The sequence below is a fragment of the Triplophysa rosa genome, linkage group LG23 (assembly GCF_024868665.1).
Source record: "Triplophysa rosa linkage group LG23, Trosa_1v2, whole genome shotgun sequence".
Taxonomy (NCBI): domain Eukaryota; kingdom Metazoa; phylum Chordata; class Actinopteri; order Cypriniformes; family Nemacheilidae; genus Triplophysa; species Triplophysa rosa.
Window position 1 is genome coordinate 664514 of NC_079912.1, and position 23671 is coordinate 688184.

The window sequence follows — 23671 nt, forward strand, 5'->3', positions numbered from 1 at the left end:
ACCACCTAACATCCACCTAGCAACCATCTAACAACCACCTAAAAACCACCTATCATCCACCTAGCAACCATCTAACAACCACCTAAAAACCACCTATCATCCACCTAGCAACCATCTAACAACCACCTAACATCCACCTAGCAACCATCGAACAACCACCTAAAAACCACATATCATCCACCTAGCAACCATCTAACAACCACCACCTAACATCCACCTAGCAACCATCTAACACGCACATAACAAACATCTAATAACCATCTAATAACCACCTAACACACACATAGCAACCATTTAGCATCTACCTAGCAACCTCCCAGAACAAAGCAAACGCCACACACAACCCCAGTGTTGCTGAAGGAAGTTTAGCACATGCAAACACATACAATAACTAACATGTTTAATATACTTTTTTTCAATCCTCTTCAAAGAGTCAACTGAGCACATTCTATAAAATATGAGTCTGACCCAGGCCTGATGTTCACTTACCCAGCATCACTTGCGTTTCCACATATTAAGGCGTCCTTAGCTCCTTCCACTTTGAAGTAATTGTCTGAAAGCACAAAGAACAGATTCTGAGATTCAAACAGGGATCCTCATCATTACTGAACCATAAGCAGCAGATCTGCTTCTCTCATCAAGATGTGCCGGATGAGTGGATTTCTAAACTGCATACAGTACATTTAACACTTCTTTGCATTTCTTCCTCAGAAGTTAAAACACAACGCTTGCGGTTGAGTTATAGGAGGTGAAATGTACACTATAGGCTGAACCTGTGGTTGTTTTTTTTCCCATTTAAAGAGAGTGACAGCCTCATCTGTATCCCTCCCATGCAGACACAGACCTCCATTTTATCTCGTCTCATTTTCACGCTTTTGTCCATTGGCTCCGGGCTGGAGAGCCGAGGGGCCGCAGGGAGAAACTCCCGCGCTCCCGGTTGGCAGACGGCCCTCCAGCTGTCTACATTCTGTGTTCCAGCAAAACCTTAAACATTTACCAGCGCGAGCCGGACCGCCGTATAAGTTCCGTACTGTCACTCCTAACAGACATCATTCAGAGGCTTTTGATAATAAACACAGTTAAGTTCCTGTAGACTTCTCAAACTTTCAGTGCTAATAAAAACCTGTTACATTCAGGAGGAACTTCTGGCTTCTGGACATTTAAACAATTAGCATACCATGACAAAGCATACGAGCGTCTCTATTTCCGTCTGTGTCCTACATCTGTGTACTGCAGGTCAACGTATTGAGTGCCAACGCTGTCCTAATTGCTATTCTAATGAAATGAGACCAACCAAAAATAAGACTAAATCTCAGCTAGACGTCAGGTTCTCTGACAGCATTGTCATTCAACAGATACAACCTGAAACATCATTTGAACATGATTGTGACATATTAAGACCCGTGACCACTGAAGTCCACACGACTGACCTTCATTAGTGAGGAAATCCTCCACAGAAGACCAGGTTCTGTTATTGCAGATAAAAGTGCTGTTGTAATATGAAGGTATGGTGGTGTTGAGACAGTGCGCGGGGCTGCGGACGCATTTCTGTCGCAGGTTTCCCATGAAGAGCTGCAGGCCGATGAGAGCGAACACGCTGAGGCAGAAGACGGTGAGGATCATGACGTCAGCCAGCTTCTTCACCGACTGAATCAGAGCACCAACGATAGTCTTCAGACCTGATCCACACACACAGACGCATGAAGAACCGCATACGTTCTAATAAGGACTTTTTAATTTGTCAAGCATCAGTCTATACAACTCTTTATAGTACACATCAAATCTGAGAGTCACACCAGAGCTGTGCTACGTTCAGAAATAAGAGCTTTCATTCCAAAAGAATGTGAATTGAGGGCCGTTCAATCCAAATGTAGATACTATTACATTCTGAATATGCCCAACTCTGGATCACACATCAAACCCAAGTAAAAAAAAGAATAGTGCACTAAAACACGACTGATTTATGAGTGCTCTATTTTCACACATTTAATATCGTCGCTGTCCTTCCCAAACCTCGGATGTCCAGATTTGCCGTTTTTCAAGAAATGGAAAAAAACACCTTTTTTTTAAATGATCAAATACTGTTTTGTCAAACTTGACAAGCACTTTTTAATACTTTTTATGGGCTAGATATTTGCAAAGCCCAGTGACAAGCATAAAGGGTGACTAATAATAATGATTTACGGCAAAAAAATTGCGAAATATGGAGATACAAGGTTTCAAAAGGACAGCAGTGATATACTAGAAATATAGTCTTTAGTACTTCTATTCACAGTGTCTCAAAAAGCACAGATGAGTACACTTAGATCTTCTTAAGTTTATCTAAAAAAGTACTAAGGACTTTTTTGTATATTAAATACACAATTAGTGCGTGAAAACCGACCACTAGAAATATACAGTATATTTAAGTGTAAATACATTTCAGTGTATTTTAGTGCACTTTCTTTCACCTGCGAGCAAACACAGACATCTAGAGTCATCTACACAAACATTTATGAGTGCAGCAAGCACACAAAATGTGACAGATTACACGTCCATGGAAAGAGAACCATACATACAGAAATCCATACATGCATCATACAAGTAAGGGATAATCCACGGCTATCTGTGCATTAAAGCATGTGGTGCCTCTGTGAAGTGCACTAAAATCCTTTAATGCACGGCTAGCCGTGGATTAAGCCGCTTATACAACGGTCATTTGCAAAGTTAACGATGTTATTGTTGTTTACGGTGTCATTATTGAACAGACAGGTGAAGTTTTTGTCAGTTAATTTCGAATGTTAATCAAACTGACTTGAACTACCCGTGCATTAAACAGTTTTAATGAACACCTTCCAGCCAATCAGAATCCAGTATTCAAACACAGGATAGTATAATAGAATTTACATACTTCACATAATTGAATATTTATTTCTATAAACTGTATGTACGGCATATGATCTCGTTCCATAGAAAGTGTATTCTGTTCATGATCACACAACATGCAGAGATGCCGAGTCACACACCGCTAGCGCTACTCATGCATGTAACATGTTAACCACTACAGTCCAATGAGACGTTTTGAGTGAGTTGACTAAAGCTCTGAAGCTTGACGGGTAAAGTAACCTGAGAGATCTACACTGATGTCATTTCACTTGTGTGTGTGTGTGTGTGTTCATGTTTGTATATCCCGGTGGGGACCTAAACCTGAATACACACCAACACATGGGGACTCGTGTCACTGTGGGGACCAAAATTGAGGTCCTCATGGGCACAAAAGCTTATAAATTGTACAGAACAATATATTTTTTTAAATCTAAAAATGCAAAAAGTGTTCTATGATCTTTAGGTTTAGGGGTTGGGTTAGGGGATAAAATATAGTTTGTACAGTATAAAAAACATTACGCCTATGGACTGTCCCCACGGAGATAGTAAACCAGACTGTGTGTGTGTGTGTGTGTGTGTGTGTGTGTGTGTGTGTGTGTGCGAGATCGACCTACTAACATACACCTGCAGGATGTGTTAGTGTGTTTACAACTTCTGTGACGCTCATGATAAAGAGCTGACAGTAATCTGGACAACTGGCATCAATTTAATATAATACTGTTTAATATAAAACCAAACTGGTTTCCACTGGTTAAACTGGAAGACCAGCTGTTATTTGACTTCAGCAGGTGAGGTGGATACGACACACACTTTGACTTCATGTGTTGTCTATCGAGCATCAACTCAAAAGTCTCATTCCCTACGTTCTGCATTTCCGCAATTCCAAGAACGATTTGGAACTGAAGGAAATGTCCGGTAGGTGTTTGGTCATCCAGTATCAAGGCAGGCCTTGCTGTCTGTCGGCCTCTCACCTGGGATGACTGAGATAGTTTTCAGCGCTCGCAGAACCCTGAATGTCCGTAACGCTGAGACATTGCCCAGGTCCACAAACTCAGTAACATATCTGCAATAAGCCAGCACATAGAATGACAACAACACCAACAAGAGACCAACAAACACACTGTTGAATGATGCAGCGTGACGCTTCAGGTGGTGAAAGAGACGATACGAGAGGAATCAGATGCAGTTCGGCTCCCGAGTGGTTTTTTTGGCACTAGACTGCACACACAGCAACACGGTGACTTTTCTCTGCCGTCGCAGGTTTAGAAACCTCTTACCTGGGATTACGGAAATTGTTTTCAGAGCTCGGAGGACCCTGAACGTTCGGAGGGCTTGTAGATTGCCTACTTTAATAAACTCAGTTAGAAACCTGCAGAGTCACATTACAATTATATGGACAAACAAAAGAAAAGAGAACAAAAATACAAGCTCATTTGATGTCGTCTTAAAGGAACAGTTCACCTCAAAATCAAACCTCTGTCGGATACTTCCAAGTTCTCCGTTTTGGGTGAACTGCCCCTTTAAAATGTTGCAGATGACAGCAGCAGGTTTGATTTAGAAAATAACCCAATGTAATTACATGAACGCATGTCGGCGAGGGGAGATGTGGGTAATCGAGACGCTCAAACATTCAAGATACATCACACGATGAGGCGGTGTTAGAATAACATCACGTTTGGCCGTATCGCTGGACGCTGGTGGTTAGCGTTTCTGATTTATCAGCCGTTCTATCTGCTGTCATGAGTCTGGCTTTAATGAAGTCAAGAGGGGCGACCAGCGTCCCTGTCAACAACCTGTGACTTACTGGCTCTGCTCGGGCCTGACACTGTTGAAACATCCGGTTCAAGGACGACCGGTCAGTTAATGCCGGAGAAATAAAGTCTTAAAGGCCAACGAGAAATAAGCAGTTCATCACGGCACGGCTCGAGTGAGAGGTTACCGACAGGCATCTCTAACATCTACATGCTCGAGAAACCTTGTGAGTTACAGATAAATTCATGTTGGGGGGGTGTTCATTGGGTGTTGAATGACTGTTGTATGAGATGAAACTCTGAATTGTGTTTCTGACTTCTGCTCGCCTGTTGCGACGTCACGTAAAAAAAATTAATATATTGAAGCAAATATTTTTGCTTTAAATCTACATGTTTGTTATCTGCTACGTCTGTGCAAGAGTAAATAGAGGTGAATATATTATTCATGTATTTTTCTATTATCAACAATATGACTATTTGGCAATAACAAGGCAATATTATGAACTATATCATTAATGTTGACAGTGAATCATTTCTACGTTACAACAGAAAGATCTCAAAAACATTAACAGTCATAAGCAAGAAAAGTTGAGCAACAATACATGATACCACGAAAAATCTAATGTTGTGCTTTACACTAAAAAGTTTCAAGGGGATGTGCAACGGCGTTTCATGCATTCTAACTTCTTTACACTGTTAAACGTGCTGTCTTCTCAACTTTTCAAAAAACGAGTTGGACGTATGACGTAGTATTTCTGAGCTCGATACACTCCCCCAGCATTCGTATAGGTTTCGGAAAGTCTTTTTCGAATATGAAAATCCGTTTCGTAACAACCATTCTTAGTCCCTTATTGGACAATTCTCCCGGAAAAGCACGCCCACGCGTCAACCCGCGAGAGCCAGATGAAAGAGCACGCCCACGCGTCAACCAAGGAGAGCGGGAGAACGAGCATGCGCACACATCAACCAGCTGGAGCAAGAGAGAGAGAGAGAGCACTGCGTTCGCGAAGTTCAGCTGTGTTTGTTTGTTCACTGCATTTGGGTGATGAATGTCATATAAACGGTGGATATAACGCTGGATTTGGAGATGGTTTGAAATTGATAGATGGTGCGGTCCCAGTGCTAAAAGATGCCGGATATGAACCGCACGCGGTAAGTTAACCTGAGTCATACGTCTGTGTTTTGTTGGCAATGGGTGTGCACGTGCTTTAGTTCTGCCCCCACATCCCCCCACACGTGTCGTATGTTTTCGGAAATAATCGTACAGCAGTATCTGTCTTTGGTAACACTTCAGTATAGGGACCAATTCCCACTATTAACAAGTTGCTTATTAGCATGCATATTATTAGAATATTGGCTGTTTATTAGTACATTTAAAGCACATATTCTGCATGACCATATTCTACATCCCTAATCCTACCCAATACCTTAATCTAACAACTATCATACTAACTATTAATAAGCACCAAATGAAGAGTTTATTGAGGCAAAAGTCGTATTTTAAGAATGGGACCTTAAAATAAAGTGTGACCCTGTCGGTAATAAATGTGATCAAACTAAAGACTCTACAGATATTTGAAGGGTGAGATACTATTCTGTAAATACTCAAGATTAACATGAGATATGCAGAAACTATCTGAGTGACGGCCACTTTAATCAAATAAATGAAAAAGTAAAAAGATGAAAGTAAAAGAAAAAGTAAAATCAGTCTGTTGTGTCAGAGAGAAAGTAGAAAACAGTCATGTAAAACTAAACATAATTAACTATAAATAAATGAGTAAACCCCAGAAAAAAATAATCTTAAAGGGATAGTCCATCCAAAATAATGACTCAGATTCTTTCTTTGAATATCAAATTCACAATTTTTTTTCTGGTTTGGAACAAAGATCCCAAATCTTCATTTGTAAACCAAACCTTGAAAACATTTCATTCAGTGACACACGGATGTGATGCTGAAACTCTAGGGGTGACACATCTACGCTCAGCTCTGTTGCCATGGCTACGTGTGTTTCGGGATAAGGGTCAAGGACAGTGTGAGCACTTACACATAACCTCTAATAATAATAAATCAGATATATGGACTGTTATTTTAATCCCATCATTACCAGGTCAAACAAATAAAATTAGATTATGACAATCTATTAGAATACAACAACACTTGCTTATGATTTCATTATATCTGTGGGTCTGTGTCACTGTGATTAAGAGAAAACCTTAATACATACAAATCTTGAATTCATTTTAAGGGGACCGTATAAACCTCAATATAGTTGTTTTGTAAAATCCTACTGTTCTGTATGTTGATAAAATAAAAGAAGATAATAAGACAGTGTATGTTTTACTTTCTTATGTAATTGGCAGATTATGTTTTAATTTTGCTTATTTATAAACCCCATTAAATGCATCACTTTGCGAAAGAAAAACTGCCAATCAAGTTAGAAAGACATTATTATCTTATTATCTTTACTACGTTGATTTTATGAAATGATCTTGATTTTTATTTTTTTGTCTAGAAAACAGGACATTTTTACATAAAGGGTGAAACTCAGAGTTGAAAGATGAACTTACGCCATAACAATGACGCTGAAGTCCAGCCAGTTCCAGGGGTCCCTCAGGAAGGTGAAGGGCCCGATGCAGAAGCCCCTCGCCAGGATTTTGATCAACGACTCAAACGTATAAATGCCAGTAAAAGTGTATCTGGACGGGAGATAAAGAGAGGGAGGGACGAAATGAAAGAACATGACAGGTAACACACAGAGATCATGAAGGACAACGCAGAGCAAAAAAACATTCAGCACATTCACAGTCCAGCAGCACGTTTGTCATGAGCTGGAGATCATCAAGATGAGAACAGAGGTTAAAATCCTGACCATCAAATAAAAGAGAGACCCTCCAGCTGAGGGGATGGTGACCGGGGGACAGATGCAACATTCTGAAGTGCAAAGCCGTTCGATTTATTTTTGGTTTTAGTTTCACTTGGTTCTGAGCCGTATTAGTGAGTACAATCTTATTTTGGGGAATGTCGTACCTCTCATCACATTGTTATTTGTTGACTGATATCAACGTTTTATTGAACGCTGTTGTCCAAAATCAATTCAGAGATTTCAATTCACAAAGTCTGTCAATGAGACGCAAAGTGTTAACCTTTATTTGAGAATAAAATGTTGACGTTGATATCTGGTCTCTGAATGATGTTGAGCGGTACGACTTCATACTTGTTTCAAAAACAGGTGTCGTCTTTGCATGCTGCATGCGCATCAAGTTTCTCTGCATGGAAATATCAAACGCTCGCTTTCAAACGCTGGGTCACGGTGCAGAAGGACTCGGAGGCCTGTGCAGGGAACGTCTTTAAAGATCTGCGTGCTTTTCGACAAGCACAAGACTCATTTCCCACAGTTACTTACACTGTAGGTCACATTCATCTCAGAATACATCAAACCGTACGAGCTGCATGGAAAACACGGGATAAATCCGGTCTACCCGCTACAAACTTCTGCTGCAACCCTTACTGAAGCTGGAGGTGATGGACATACAAACCAAGAGACAGACAAGCAGATCAACAGATAGACAGACAGATACGCGAGGTGTGCCGGATGGAGAGACCCATTTCAGAAGGGTAAACAACGCTAAATAAATCACACGATATGAGAGAAAGAGAGAATAAATGAAGAGAAAGACAGATAGATGGATGGATGATGGAGAGAAACAGACGGACAGATGTAGGGATGTATAGACAGATAGATGGATAGACCATCCAATGTGCTTTCAAAAAAGAGTTTTGTCCAAGTTCACTTCTAAATGTCTTTGTATTCATTCCAGTTCATGATGATTTTGAAGAATCATTTATTCATATCATGATTTCATTCACAGAGCAGACGTCCCGTACAGTCAAATCTTTAACTTACTTGAGTTTGACAAGCCAACAAACACCTGGCAAAGCTTTACATCAGACAGACAGGGCACAGTTCAGAGGTCAGAGGTCAACACAAACACAGAGAGGTTTAGGACAGAGAGAAAGACAAGTGTACTCACTCCACATATTTGGCCCACTGCGCTGGTTCAGACATGGCCATAAAACAACAGTTGGTCAAAATAGTGCACATAATGAAAAGACTGAATAAAGTAAGAACAGTTAAGACAATAACGTGTACATTTACTATCTGTTAAAGAAAATCTCACACGTCTCCTCAACAGCGTCTCAAACTGTTTTCAGATCAGCTGAGATGCTCAAGTCATGGTCAATCTCAAACATTTCTCATCAGATTCTGGCCCCCATCTGAGCCTTAGTTGACATACAGCCACGGTAAAAATCAAGAGATCATTCCAAATGTTCATTTAATCATCATTTCTAGATGTATCGTGGTCATTCCAGTCCAGCGTCTGTTCAATTTCAACAAAATCAAACTACAGGAGTGAAAGAAAGTCTTCCGACAGCAAAGACTGACAGCATGACAAGACACATGAAAACTGAGAAAAATCCAGATTACACATAAAAAAACCTTTTATGAACTTTTCCTAAACACATGTAGAAATATGACTTTTGTATTGTTCAAAAGTGAATCTGAACTTGTTGTCTTTGCAGTATCTGAGGTCTAAGAAAATACAGAGCATCTTTTCTGTCATTCTCACCTGTTTCTCCAGTTTTCATTGTCTGCAAATAAATGCAAATAGAAACTAATTTGAAATTTGGGAGAACTATTGTTTGTAGTTCACAGAATGAAACAAAAATGATCATTTTACCTTAACGCACTATAAACAGTAAATTTAGAAAAACTGAAAATAATATTGAAATGGTCTCTTAATTTTTTTCACAGCTGTATGTTATCTCTCTTGAGCTATGACAGAGCAACGTCCGAGCACAGAAGAACCTTTTTTGCATCCCATAGTTAAAATGGGATCTTAAGAATAAAAAAATCTTAAGAATTACTTTGTTCACTATATTTTATCTTTATATATTTATATACGACATATATACGACAGGGTTTAATTACAGATCTTTGAAGCACAGGTACAGTATGGGAATCTAAAAGCTGATGACAGAATGACAGCTGCTTGTTATTCTAAATGACACTGAAAATTACAGCTGAACTATTAAACGTTGTGCCGGCAGACGCCGTCTTATAATGAAAAACACCCACAAGGTTTTATTTTGGTCTTTTTCTGCTTTAAGGGCTGATTTGAGACCTCCGTGTATGATTGTAATTCACACTCAATGTCTGCTCTTCCTCTCACATCAAATCACAAAATTTCGCCTTTAAACCGCCTGTGTAGACACTAAATTTAATCCTGCAATTAAAGAGATATAAATCAAATCTGTATGTGAGTCTTTCTTCAGTGGAACACAAAAGAAGATATTTTGAGAAATGTCTCAGTGGTTTTGTGTTCATACAATGGAAGTCAATGGAGTTCAGTGTTGTTTGGTTATCAACATTCTTCGAAATATCTTCTGTTGTGTTCTGAAGAAGAAAGAAACTCAAACAGGCTTGATATGACATGAGGACATGAAGAAATGATGAAATAATTTTCGGGTAAACTATCCCCTTAAATCCATCTGTCGCACCTAAAACATTTTGGAGCATATATGATGATCAAAGTTGGGCAAAACCTGTTAACACGGGTGACACAGACGAATCCGGGAAACACTGCGTTTTGCTCTGATAGGCCCGTTTCTTCAGCTGTCTGATCTGTGAATCAAATCTCTCACATTTCGCTAATGAGTCCAATCACTTCAGCGGGACGCTCTCACCTTATGAATGCGCTCTTGTTGCACGCTTTAATCAAACGTGTTTCCCGGCTTCGACTCTCTCGGGAAATTTGCTGTTAGCAGGGATGTGTGGAATCTAAACGTGAACACTTTTAACTGCCAGAACGCATGCCACACCTCAACCAATGAGCTGGTACCTGGATGGTCTGTCAGCATCACCATCATCTCAAAGACAGCTAGCATATGAAACGCTGGAAGTGCAAGACTTATTTCAACAGATTACGTGGACACTTCTTAATAGGTGTCAATGGAAAAACCTTTTAAAACACGGACCCCCGCCTTCAACCCACCTCTATGAGTGTCTGTGTCATACTTCAGAAAATCCTTCAGTAGAGTACGTTCAGCTTTATATCACACGGGATCGCACTTATGCGGATATTGGGTGACTGGATGCCCGGCGGGCTGTCGAACCGTAAAAGGGGCGTGAGGTGAAGGGGGACGGAGTCGACCATCACAGCACCTTCACCAAAAGCCTCTTCACGCGCTTATCAACTGCACAAGAGCAAAGTGCCACGAGCCCAATATTTCTCAACACCTCGGGCAGGCCTAACAGCACCGCAGGCTATTTTAAGCAGCGGAGAGGGTGCGAGCGTAGATGGAGCTTTGGGAAAACAGCCATTCCGAACTGGGCTTTGTTCAGCCAAACAGACGCTCATACGTGGCATAGCCTCTGAATGTCAGAGAGAGGTGCTCACTACACATGTTCCTGATGATTGTGAAACTCTCTCTCTATTGCTCAGACGTTGCTCGCTCATTGCTCAGTTATGTTTAGTGTATCAACTTTGTCTCCGATATTTCTCAGAGACAAAAAATGTACACGAAAGAGTCAGCAGTCATGTATAAAGATATAAAATAATGTTGATAGCATAACCAATCATATGAATTTGATGAGAAATGTTCCAGTACTTACTGAGATCTCTGACTGAGCAGAAAGCACAGTTTAGAGCTCTCCTGCAACTCTAGAGAAGACACAGGGGTATTTTTTTAGAGAACAAAGAAACGTCTCCATTTGCTCTCAATTTAATCTCATTGATGTTTAGATGTCAAACAGTTTTCACACAGCGTTCCACTCTCACACAAAACACAAGTTTAAGTATTTTATCTTTAAAGTCCTTTCAGTGAAATGGAGAAATGCAGTTATGCTATGTTCAGATTTTGACTTTTTTGAAACTGTTTCAAAAATACGCCAGAGTGTTTTTTAAAACGCCAGCGCCGGTGTCTTTTTCTGCAGCTCAGAGTGTCTTTTGATGTTGAAGAAAGTTCAATTTTTCTGAAAAAATCCCCGACGTCAAGCACCTTTTTTACAGCTAACCAATGACAAGCGAGTAGGGAGACCTGTCGTTTCCATAACAACATGCGGGGACGGTGATTGGTCGAGCAGGATTAAGCCCGAAAAAATATAATTGTGGCCGAAACACTGGTGGGAGCATAGTTTTGTATAAATGTAAGTTTAATTTTCACTTTCAATAACTTTAAGACGCTCTCTTTACAATTCAAATAGACTTCACGTCGCTGCCTATGAAGCCTGTCTGAATCTGTTTCTCTGAGCTGCCTTCGTGCACAAACGCCGCCTCCGAAGTCATTGCCAGCAACTATTTGTAACCACAACGCTGAAAGATTTTTACTAAAAAAGAGCATTTTCAATTTTTTCTTTTTAAAAAAAAGAAGTCAAAGGTGAACACAGCCTTAGTGCTGAAATCACGGGTTAGACTCGCATACTGTAACACACAGACCCATTCACTCAATCACGATCAATGCAAAACTCCAGAAGTCATCTGCCATCAGTAGCAGCAGAAAGGATATGAGTGTACTAAAATCCTTATTGATGCTCTTCTCACAGGATGAAAAGGACTAAAGATATAGAGTGCAGAAGTGGCACTAAAGCGGAAGATGGCCTTCCCTTTGTTCAGTACTATAAACGTCTGTTGGAGAAAAGAAGAGAATCAGGAGAGAAACGTTAGTGAGAAGAGGCATTTCACAATACATGAAAATTATTTGAATGTACAAGTAACGTACTGACGTCAGCTCTGTTCCAAAACAAAGTGAGCTGACTACCTAGACAGTATTTTAGGGCAAAATAAGCCAATATATCTGGCCATTGGACGTATTTACTAATGAAGGTCAAAAACTGTTCATAAAACCATTCCAACACTGAATATTCTTAAATTAAAACACAGATGATATCCATTTCCAAAAAAAACTGGAACACAAAAAAACTCATTTGTGATTTTTTCCGCTGTCGCTAATGTAAATCTTACATAAAATATGACAGACATACGTAATAGAACTACTAATATAACCGTCTGATTAAAACGCTACAGACAATTACTCATTCAGATTGGTAAAGTACACATTTTGGAATAATTGGAAAGATATTCAATAACACCCTGCCTTCCATTTTCTATAATACAATGTTTTTTAAGAACGGTCTTGTTTTAATAATGCAAAACTGTGAAAAGTTCTATAGGAATAAACTTGAATCGTGTTAATTTTTTTATAAGCAGTCTAACATGCGTCTATACCTCAGCCTTGTTTTTCGTTTGTTTTGATCAGTTTTTCCTATTTTATAACACTGGTGGCTTTTACCGAGTCACCACAATTTTACTGTGATAACTATGGTATTTTATGTAACTGTGGTACACTCAATATATCTCGGAAGAGGTATAAACCCAAAATTTTCCACCAAACTCATAATTACGATGATAAAGCTGTAAGCAATACTCCGGGGCGCACACTACACGCAAATACATTACCACAGGGCACGAGGGAGGGTACGCGCTCTCGTGGGACACCCGTCTGTCGCCATGGTTCGCGCTACCAGGGAGCTTTTCTCTCACAAACACGCCGTTCGTTCGGTTGCCGAGGATTCATGGCCCCCTTACAGAGCTCGATTTACACCGCCTCCCCATGGCATAAATAATGCCAGCAGTCACGGCGTAAAGAATAATTGCGGGCGGGCGGCATCAGGGTCAGCATATTTCACTACTGCCACTGTGGCAAAACGCGCAGGCAAACCCCTTACGCTGCACGCCGTCATCTCCAGCGACGCGCTTGCTGCCTTTCTCAACGTGTCAGGGCAGTGGCCTTTATAACCTCTGAAAACAGCCTGCTTTCTCCGCCCTTCTGTTCTTGCTTCTTATGTAACAACTGGGTCAAGTTTGCCTTCGTTTGTTTCCACTTTCCTCACATTTCCTCTGGGATATCATCTGCCGGGTCCACATGGGCGGATTCAGAGGGTAACTACACAAGGAAGGAGGAGAGAGGGATACGCTGCCCTCGCTGCAGTGGATTTACAGAATGATTTATGACATTTGCATGAGGGAAAATACTAAACATACAAAACAAAGGCAATAATGACAAATTCTACTTTCAGACCTGAGTGAGGCAGAGATCAAAACACGGCGATCATTTCTGAAAAGCGTACAAAAGGAAGAATGCCAATGTCACAAACACCCTGCCACGCATCTAACTCTATAAGATGAAAAAATACATTTCAAAAACACACACTGCTATCCAGATGAGATTACATTTCTCACGGCTGAGCTGATATTAAAACACAAGTCATTTTCTCAGTGATTTGCGAGAAAAACACATATGCTTTTCATCCGGATGGGATTAAATTCATAAAGCACGTCAGGACTTCATAAACACAACAAATGATGCCATTGCCTCCTTTAAGATTTCTGCTCTGTGAAAGTGAGGGGTGAGTTTGCCAAAAAAATTCAAAGGAGCAGGAAAATCTGTGACGCCCGTAACAGAACGAACTGTGTTTAGTGTCAATTCAGTCGTCTTGCTTAGAACTAACGTCTGCAGCAGCTTAGCTGAGTTTAAACGAAGCACGGGCGCTTTCTACTTAAAAATGGCATTTTAAAGGAGTTTTGAGTCAAAACTTTTAGCTGAAGTCCATAGAAATGGAGATTTGTGTGAAAGGAGGAGTGCATGAGTGAGAGGCCAGCACAGCAGCCAGAGCATTAACACTGACTCACGCTATTCATCCCAGACCGCTAACCCTCTCATTCAGCGCTAATATATCAACTGCACAGCTAGCCACCCTTTACTTAACCATTGTTTAACATGGCAAAATCAACCAACGCAAGAATGCTTGAGTGATATCACGGACATGAGGCAATCCCATAATGCATTGCGATAAGATCAGGGAGGCGAGAACAGAAGAAAATGTTGACTATACAGTAAGTAGTTATTCACTAGCTGATGAAAACTATCAAGAAAAAAAACAGATTCAATTTGTTAAACTAAAGACCTGTCGACGTAACGTGATGTTTGTGCAAGCCGTGTATATTAATGCCTAGAGTCATTATCTCAGAAACATGCTAACAGTGACCTTAAAAACAGAGCCAAGCCTCTCGTCAACTTTGCATGAATTGCACCCAAATCTACTTAACCGCCTTTAGTTAGGATCCTATGTAGACAGCACAATACGTTTTGGAACAGAGTCTTTGAGATCTGCGTTCTTCAGACCTTCACAATAGGTCCGCTACGATACACTCACTTTTTTGTTCTGGAAGTAAAACGAGTCGATATCCTCCAGAGGGACGCCCACCAGTTCCGACGGAATGTCTCCAAAGATTCGAGGGAGCTGTTTGCCGGCCTCCAGGTCGGCCCGGGACTTGGGCGGCTCCACGTCGCCCAGATCTTCCTGATACTTTTTGGCATTCCGGGCCTGTTCCTCAGCGATCCGCTGTTCGATTCCAGCCAGGGACTCACGAGTGAACCGGTGTAGACTGTCAGGACCCGGTGGAAACAGTATGGCTGCCATCTTCTCATCCTGAGGCTCCTGTCCGAGTGGTGACTTCACAGCTGGGGAGAAGACACGGGAGATGTTATTGCTCAGAGAATACCCAACAGAGTTATGAAATATATTACATTTCTTATATTTTAATACACGAGTCTTTGTGTGCTTCACAAAGCAAACCGTTCTATGGTAATGTGGCAGCTGGCCTGCACTGAAGTTGATTTTGGCATTTCTCAGATTTCTCAGAAACACGAATCGACCATCACAAGCTCTCAGATGACACGAATATAAATGATACCGTTGTGGGTTTTGAACGTGTCTGTAAATAAAATGATGCTATTATCCACATCAGACAGTACTCCAGCGTGAAAGTGTGCTCTTGTGAGTGAGTGTCTTAATGCAGATTGGGCCATCTGTTTCTCCATTCAATTGAATGATTGGACGAGAGATCATTTTTCATCTGTTCAAGCATGCGGTGTGGCGCGTCCACGGCCGCCACAAATCACAGAGCACAATAGAAACATCTGCACATAAAAAACCTGAACACAGCTAAACTGATGTGAAGCTTCAACATGTTACATGTGTGTGCACTGCGTATGCATATAAATACACATGCATATATGCAGTTTGTCAGACTTATCATTCACATAAACTTTTTGGGTTGCGAATATCATATAAAAAACTATCAAATGAGCTGAAATACTTATGGCAAATAGTAAATATACAAATATGCATATGGAACATTAGCCATATATAAAGTACAATATTCACACCCTGCTGCCATGATCAAACTTGAGGCATAACATTTTTTTTTAAATGCTTTATTAAATCAATGTCATAAGAACAAGAGGTATTACATATTCAAGTCACATTAACATTAGCTGCCAGAGAGAAAAGAAAATAGAAAAAAGAAAGAAATAGAATTACATAAATTTCAATGTTTTCAGAGCAATACATGTTTTCAGTGCTTTTTTGCTTTTTGTTTGTTCCAAGAGCTCTACATACAATTTGAAGTCATTAATAAAATGTGAAAAATTTGGTTTACATTGAGCCCACTTTTTCTTATGTATATGGAATTTTCCTAATAGAGTAAACAAATGTATAATAGGTTGTTGTTTACAGTTCAAATTTTCATTTTCTGTATAAAACAGCACATCAAATATACAAATTTATATCATACATTACAGTTTTCTGTTAATATAGAATTCCATATCTTTCCAAAATAATCTTGAGTAAATACAATGAAAAAAAGATGCAAAATGGTTTCTCTTTCTTGACCACAAAATTTACAGGTATACTGAAGTATTTTGTAAGACACTTCCTTAATTTTGTTATTGATACAAAACTTACTTGGCAGTTTCCAAGCTTTAAAGCGGCAGTCCGTAGGATTGGCCTCTTTGTCGCCATCTCAGTTTGTAATTGCTACTGCAGGTGATGTGCGGAGGTATTTCTTTACGTGAGTTGTGATTCGGCGCTGCTCAACTGCGCGGATGAGTCTGATGTTTTGAGTCGTGGCCTGCGACAGTGCACTGGTGAGAATCTTCAGTGTACATCAGTAGCGCATAACAAACACAGATAACATGGCAGATGATATAACACGACACAAATAAGAACATAAACAGACACAAATAGCGCAAATGGAGGCTGTGTTGAAGTACTTCGGGTGCTGGGTCATTTTGTTATTTCTCATGGAAACTCCCGTAACACGAACCGGACAGAAGATCCCCGAACGCGGGTCTCAAATGCTGACAGGCACGGTCATAAATCATTATACACCATACAACTATATATACTACATGCAAAGCCTTGCCATCATATCCGGGATATAAGTCCGTAAATTTGAGTGAAATCACAGGCTTCACTTGTCCGTGCTAATGAAATACAGATGTGCGGAGGTAACGTTAATTTCTAAATCACACGAGGTCCCCAGATAATACTAATCCCGGGCGAATAGGGCTTAAATTACATTTATCATAAAGAACATAAAGAGAGAAAGAACAACCGATGAAACTGTACCCGTCTATATTAACACAACAAGTGCGCTACGGTTTTTGTGTTATCTATTGAAATATTAAAAATGTGTCTTACCTGTTTAGAAGAAATAAAGCGATGTCTGCATCCGTTTACAATCCTTTCAGATCACGGAGTTCCCGCCACCTTTGAAATGCCTTGCCAATATTAATTTCCGCACGAGTCCGATCAAACCGTCTTCAGTTCGTTCTTTCTTGTTTTTCACAAATGATGAATCCACAGATGTCAACACTGCTTGGCGTTTAAAAGTAAAAGTACTAAACGCCGCCATAAATAATACTAAACCTTGTATGAAATCCTACCCAACAGTTGTGAATACACGTTACAAATCGCCTGTCACTCGCAGCATACACGCGCTGGCTAACAGCCGGATCCTCTTCGTTCTGTGTACGAATGTGACGAAATGACGCACAGACGAAAGACACCATATAAGGATCTCCGGAAAAGTCGATCCGACAGGGCAAATTACAAACCATTATTACAAGCTTTCCGTGGTGAATCCAGTAAGGGTAGTGACACAGTTTTAAACACCGTTCTTTCATGTACTTGCTCAACTGGTTTTAGCTCATTTTTACTCCAAAAAACTTGCGGACTGCCGCTTTAACCCAAGAGATATTACTTGAGGCATAACATGCCCCAGTGCCCGAAAATGATACAGTACCTGAAATTGAGGAGAGGTGTGACGTCACCGTTTAGTTGCTCAGACTGTGAGATCAATTTTACTAGAAATTGATCAAAATGAACGCGTTAACGAATATAATTGAGTAAAACCGCCGTCTATTTTGCAGCGAAATTGGGCGTTTGACTTCATGAGGCGCTGCGCAGACCGATCGGAGAAGTACCGCGAGAGAGACTCGAACGCACACGGAGCAGAGTTGAATCTCGCGATACGTCACGTTACAGATGGATCGGTCTGCACAGCCACGCAGGAAGTCGAACACAATTCATTCTGCCTCAGGTTCAAACTTTTTCCTTGCCCGACAAGCACCACCTGTCCGCAAACCATAACGCGGAAATTCAAGCGCTCGAATGCCTCGAGGTTCATGTTAAAACAGAGACTGTTGTGATCTCTCAGTAATATCTTGGGATATATTCGCGAGATGGAAGTACAGCGTGTCAAACGGGGGGGTGCTGAAACGCATTTAAAAGCTTTTTAACGGTGACACTTTGTCTTGTAACCCGTCAGATACAGTGCACTTCATGTCACGAGATTCCGACTTGGAAAAAGGCGCGGAATTATCGGAGAGGTGACACCGACCTGGAGCACGCGATCGTCACGGAGAAAGACAAAATGGCGGTGGCTTCGAGAGTAAAATGCAGTTGTATAGTGATATTTTGCTTTAATAATTCCTATGATTAACTACTGTTAATTTAATGCAAAATGTCTAGTAAAAATTAAAAATAGCTATGTGTGTGTCGTGGGCGTGTGTAAATGTGTGTATATCTCTCAATACCGTTAGTCTGTCAATTTATCATCTCTCTTATATCATTTTTATAGTATTTATTTTGTATATATTCTTTTATTTTTAGTCAAGAAACCTTAAAAGAAAAAATTCGGAACAATGTGTGTTAAAATGTGAAACATGAGTGTTTTGTGTGTTGACCTGCTTCACTCAATGAATGAATGTCTTTCCTCAGCCTGATGTCTGTCTTTATTTCCTCACCATTTCAGAAGCTCATGGCCCGGAAGGACGTGTAGTCCACATTGTGTCCAGCAGAACTGAACAAAAGCCCAACATGCAGGAATTGTTTTCTCGCCTGGCAGCAGAATTTCTGCCTGCGTTTTCTCCTTTGAGAGCGAGATCTCACCCTGCAGCTTCTGGTAACAGCACCGGCTTCTGTGGCCCTGAATTTCAGCTTCAGCACCCACACACATTCAAATTGACACATTATTCAGTAGAATATGGTGAGAGTCTTTTCTTCTGAATTTTAATTATACTTTCTATATTAGTAACTTTTTCGGTTTCTTTACTGAAATATATACATCTTAGAATGCCCTATTAAGAGATTGTCCGAAATGTACGGTGCTGTAATCTAGACCAAATGTGCCTTTCTAAAATGAGTTATTATAATTAGGGCCCTTCAAACGCATCCAAAATAAAAGTTTGTGTTTACATAATATTTGTCTGTGTACTGTTCATAATAATTTTGTATTTATAATTCACATTCAAATACATGCATATAGAAAAAGAAAAATATTAAAATGAACAAACATTTATAATTAATTTAAATTATTGGTAAATATAAATAAATGCATAATTTGATAAAAGAAATATTTCCTAAATATTTATACATGTATGTGTATGTGTTTATAAATACAAAATTAATATCCACACTACACAGAAATAATATTATATAGACACAAACTTTTATTCTGGATGCGCTTAATCGTTTGACAGCCCTAAAAACTTTAAAGTCCTTAGTTATATGTAAGTATTTGGTAAATTGAATTTCAGTGCAGTTTTTGTGAATTTGACCTATTTAAACAGGTGATGATGACCCTCTGCCTTCAGACCGGCTCATACGGTGTGGATGTTACAGTTTTTAACAGTTATGTGAGACATGGCCACAACTTGTCTCTAAACTCAACACATTAGAGTTGCATTGCTAAATCTCAATCAGTTACCTAAATGTTTGTGTGCAAACTGTTTGTGCAAAAGCCTTTTATCTGTAAAAAAGAGATACATTTTTTTACCCAATGATACAAAACTCCCAATGAGGTTAGCATGTTAAATACTGTTCACTAGGGCATTGGATATTTTAAAAATAACAAACAATAAAATCACAATCTTTTGCATTATTTCCTTCAGGATGTAGATTTTCTATTTTCTTGTTTGTATTTAGCATTGTTTTTTTCCCTTTAAAAAAAAGAACTGTGGCCAGTTTTAGGTTGTGAGTGGATGCATTACATAAGACTAACAAAACTTGTTTTCCAGTATAAAGACTAGAGAAGTCTACTTGTTTACTTGAGAAGCAAAATTGCATTCGATATTATTTAATTTAGAGAATATATATACAGCAAATTTAACATGAAATGTTTGTCCCACCCCATTAGCAAAAACATTTAGTCTTGTTTTAAGCATAAACTTTATGCATTAATTTGCCAATGACAGCTTGTCAGTGGGGTTAAACATTTATATATTTTGAAAATGTCTCAATGTAATAAAAAAATAAACGATTATAAACACAGTTTAGGATTTCGAGTAATTTGATCTTGTGATAAAGAAGCAGAAATACTTGTTTTGTGAAACAAGACAAAAGTACTCATGAAGAAAGTGACTTCTTTTCCATTACATAGGTCGAGTTTGTCTGAGAAAACCCATGTGACCTCTCTCGCTTCATTTGCTTGAGAGTGGGTGTCTCACATTGAGCAACAAGACGAAAGCGAGTCCGGCGGCCGATGGGGTGGATGGCTGCGGGGTTACCTGAGGACGCTACCCTCCGTCTCTCGGCTGCGGGGGCGAGCGCTTCTGATGGCTATGAAGGAGAGCAGCTTGTCACTGAGATAATGATTCTGTGTTTCAACGGGTCCGACCGCTCCAGGCCAGAGCTCTGTACATCAGAGCAGCCAAACAAAACAATCATGTGTGTTGGGGTGTCAACATGTAAACATCACGTGTACATCAATGACTTTAGAGGAACATGTAACATCAGCCTACAAATAAGACATACCCAAGGATTGTTGCTAGAAGGCATACAGCTACAGCCGGAAGTGATGCAAAATCTCGCCATATAATTACAATAAATGACATTAGCTAACGCCACACCTACCCCAACCCTAAACCTAACCTTAAAAAAAAAAAAAAACATTAATCAACTGTTTTCAGCTTGACAAAAATGATGCGGTATTGAAGTGCGCATGCCCAGTGGAGGTAGCTGGAGCCCTTCTAGTCAAAACCGTACCAACGGCCGTTTGTGGAAGTCGTACCATTCAGCGGTCATGTTTGCAACACCTCTGGGCATTTATTTACGTCATGGCAAGTCAACAGTCCTATCTTTTTTAATAGTGGAAGGCAGATATTTCCAAATAGCATTAAATAAATTAAATAGCATATTGCCGATCAATGATTAAACCTGATATGGACTGTACCATAACTTCGGTTTGCTAAGATGAAATTGCGTTTTAAATCACCTTTTTCGAGGTCGCTTCAGCCACTGCGCAGAGAATCGCCAGTCTTTATCGATTGATGATTGGATCGTTCTACTTGAAGGCGGGGCTTTCTTCGCTAGAGCGTTGCATTCCACTCCATTCATTGCAGTGGTGCATCTTGTTAATATATATTATTTCTTAGACGGACTATGATTTACATTTATTGATGTGACTGTTTTGATAGTAGATTAATTTGGTCCGCCATGTTACGTCACAAATTTAGTGTAGTTGGTGCTGTTGTTGATCTAGTTTGGAATTCCTCCAGGTTTAGTCATGGTGTTTGTTGCTGTCAGGGGCCGCGATGGTGTCGGCAGCCCGATGAAGTCACGCTTCTTATCTGCTCACTTGACACTGAGAAGTTACAGAGCCAAAGTCAAATGTCAGTACAGTCTCTGTCACCAGCAAGACATATCAGAAATGACATCATAAAAGGTCCCTCGTGCAGATCCGACGCAAACAACCACGAGAATGTCACAGGCGAGAGAAAGAGCAATCGTTGACCCTGGAGAAGCGCCGGGGTGCGTCAGCTAACAAGCGCTGTGATTTAGAGTTTAATACTCAAGTGTGAGCTGTGCTTTCTGCTTGGGAAGATGAATTCATTTAGCGTTGACATTTTACAATGTTTGCCGTCGACAGGAAAACATACAGTGAATTTAACCCTCTCGGTTTCTCAGTAGCAGAATGAAAATCCCCAGATCTGATAAACTCATTTTCTGACCTGTTATCATCAAAGTCAGAAGCCGTCATGTTGTTTGGGTCTTTTGAGCTTTATCACATTAAAGACAGAGAAGAATCTCAAAATGATACGATACATTTTAACTGATCAAAATATCTTAGAAAGATAAAAGTGGAAAAAATCCTTTCATTCGCTCCAATGTGTGTTCTTTCAAAGCAGTTTTACAGGAAACACTTTGGTGGAACATAAGGTGTTTAGCAGGCAGACAGATTTTTAGTAAATACTTTGTTTCTCTTACAAGTCTTGTTTTAAGACTTGCAACATAACATCCATAGAATATTTGTATTTACTATGATTTTTACTTTTGCTTTGATGCAATTTTCTAACTTGTATACGCCATTCAATGTTGTTTGCAAGAGACCAGTATGAATATTCTTCAAAAACTCCTTTGACCTCTTTTTGAACTCTTTTGAAGTAAAAGTTCAGCAAAAAATGAAAATCTTTCAATCATTTCTTCATCCTCGTGTCATGTCAAACCTGTATGAGATTCCTTCTTCTTCAGAACACAAAAGAAGATATTTTGAAGAATGTTGATGATCTAACAACACTGAACTCCATTGACTTTCATTGTATGAACACAAAACCACCGAGACATTTCCCAAAATATCTTCTTTTGTGTTCCACTGAAGGAAGACTCACATACAGGTTTACAACCACGAGGAGGAATAAATCATAATAGAATGTATTACTGAATTCCTTAAACCCAATGGGATTATGAAGGCTTTAATCTAACCTCCCCATCGCAGCGACCGCAGCTCAATTCCTCAGAGCCCCGTGTTCTTAATTAACACTGTAAGTGACCGCGGTGAGTCATGTCATCGGTGAATAGTCATGCTCATTGTGTGACGGATCTTACGCGGTTACCACAGTTGTGAGCTCAGCGAGATTACAATGAGACAAGCAGAGAAATAAAAACAGCATAATTTGAATGGAAACAATTGGCATGTCTTGAAAATCCTTCTGGAGAAATTATTACTGGACTGGATGAAAACTTCTGAATATTGTATTTACTCCCAATAATCTGCTTTTAATAATAAATATATTATTTTATATATATACAGTATGTGTGTATATGTATCTGTATGCCACGTCCATTCAGTCTACCTTTTCCTTTCCCCACATGAATAACCTAATCCGAATTCATGTCAAACACATTCTCTTTATTCTGTGTATGTTTTATAATCTTTGTTCTCTCACAGGACACTACTGCAACAATAACCTGGATTAAAAATATATATTTTGAGAAATGTCTTTTGTGTTCATTCAATGAAAGTCAATGGAGTTCAATGTTGTTTGATTATCAACATTCTTCAAAATATCTTGTCATACAGGCTTGACTTGAGGATGAGTAAGTGGCTGAACCAACCCTTAAACATACCTACCAATGTTTGACACTATTTAAACAAAGACGAAATTGTGCACATCCCTTTAGATTTTGCAGAATTCCATTTATTTGTTGAAATCTTTAGATTAAAAATACAAAGAATTTTTAGGTATTCTAAGCATAACTGGGCTTGTTACTCAATATACCATGGTATTTATCAAAATATGATGGTTTTGACATCTGATACATCACTGTTTGTTTAAAGCTGAACACTATGGGGTGGTTTCCCGCACGGGG

At 39.6% G+C, this 23671-nt stretch overlaps 1 protein-coding gene across 2 annotated transcripts in view; it reads right to left on the reverse strand.

Moving 5' to 3' along the window:
• scn5lab (sodium channel, voltage gated, type V-like, alpha b) overlaps positions 1–23671 on the reverse strand; it is a 186094-nt gene that overhangs the window by 144760 nt on the left and 17663 nt on the right. The window contains exons 1-8 of one of the 2 annotated variants that reach the window (XM_057322727.1): positions 16484–16983; positions 14891–15198; positions 12184–12302; positions 8649–8738; positions 7185–7313; positions 3837–3928; positions 1431–1679; positions 490–553 (exon numbers count right to left, since the gene is read on the reverse strand). In XM_057322727.1, coding sequence (XP_057178710.1) covers positions 490–553; positions 1431–1679; positions 3837–3928; positions 7185–7313; positions 8649–8738; positions 12184–12302; positions 14891–15157 — 1010 coding nt within the window. In that variant the 5' untranslated portion in view covers positions 15158–15198; positions 16484–16983. Of the gene's footprint in view, positions 1–489; positions 554–1430; positions 1680–3836; positions 3929–4142; positions 4235–7184; positions 7314–8648; positions 8739–12183; positions 12303–14890; positions 15199–16483; positions 16984–23671 lie in introns of those variants that run through there. The other variant, XM_057322728.1, reaches the window with a different exon arrangement.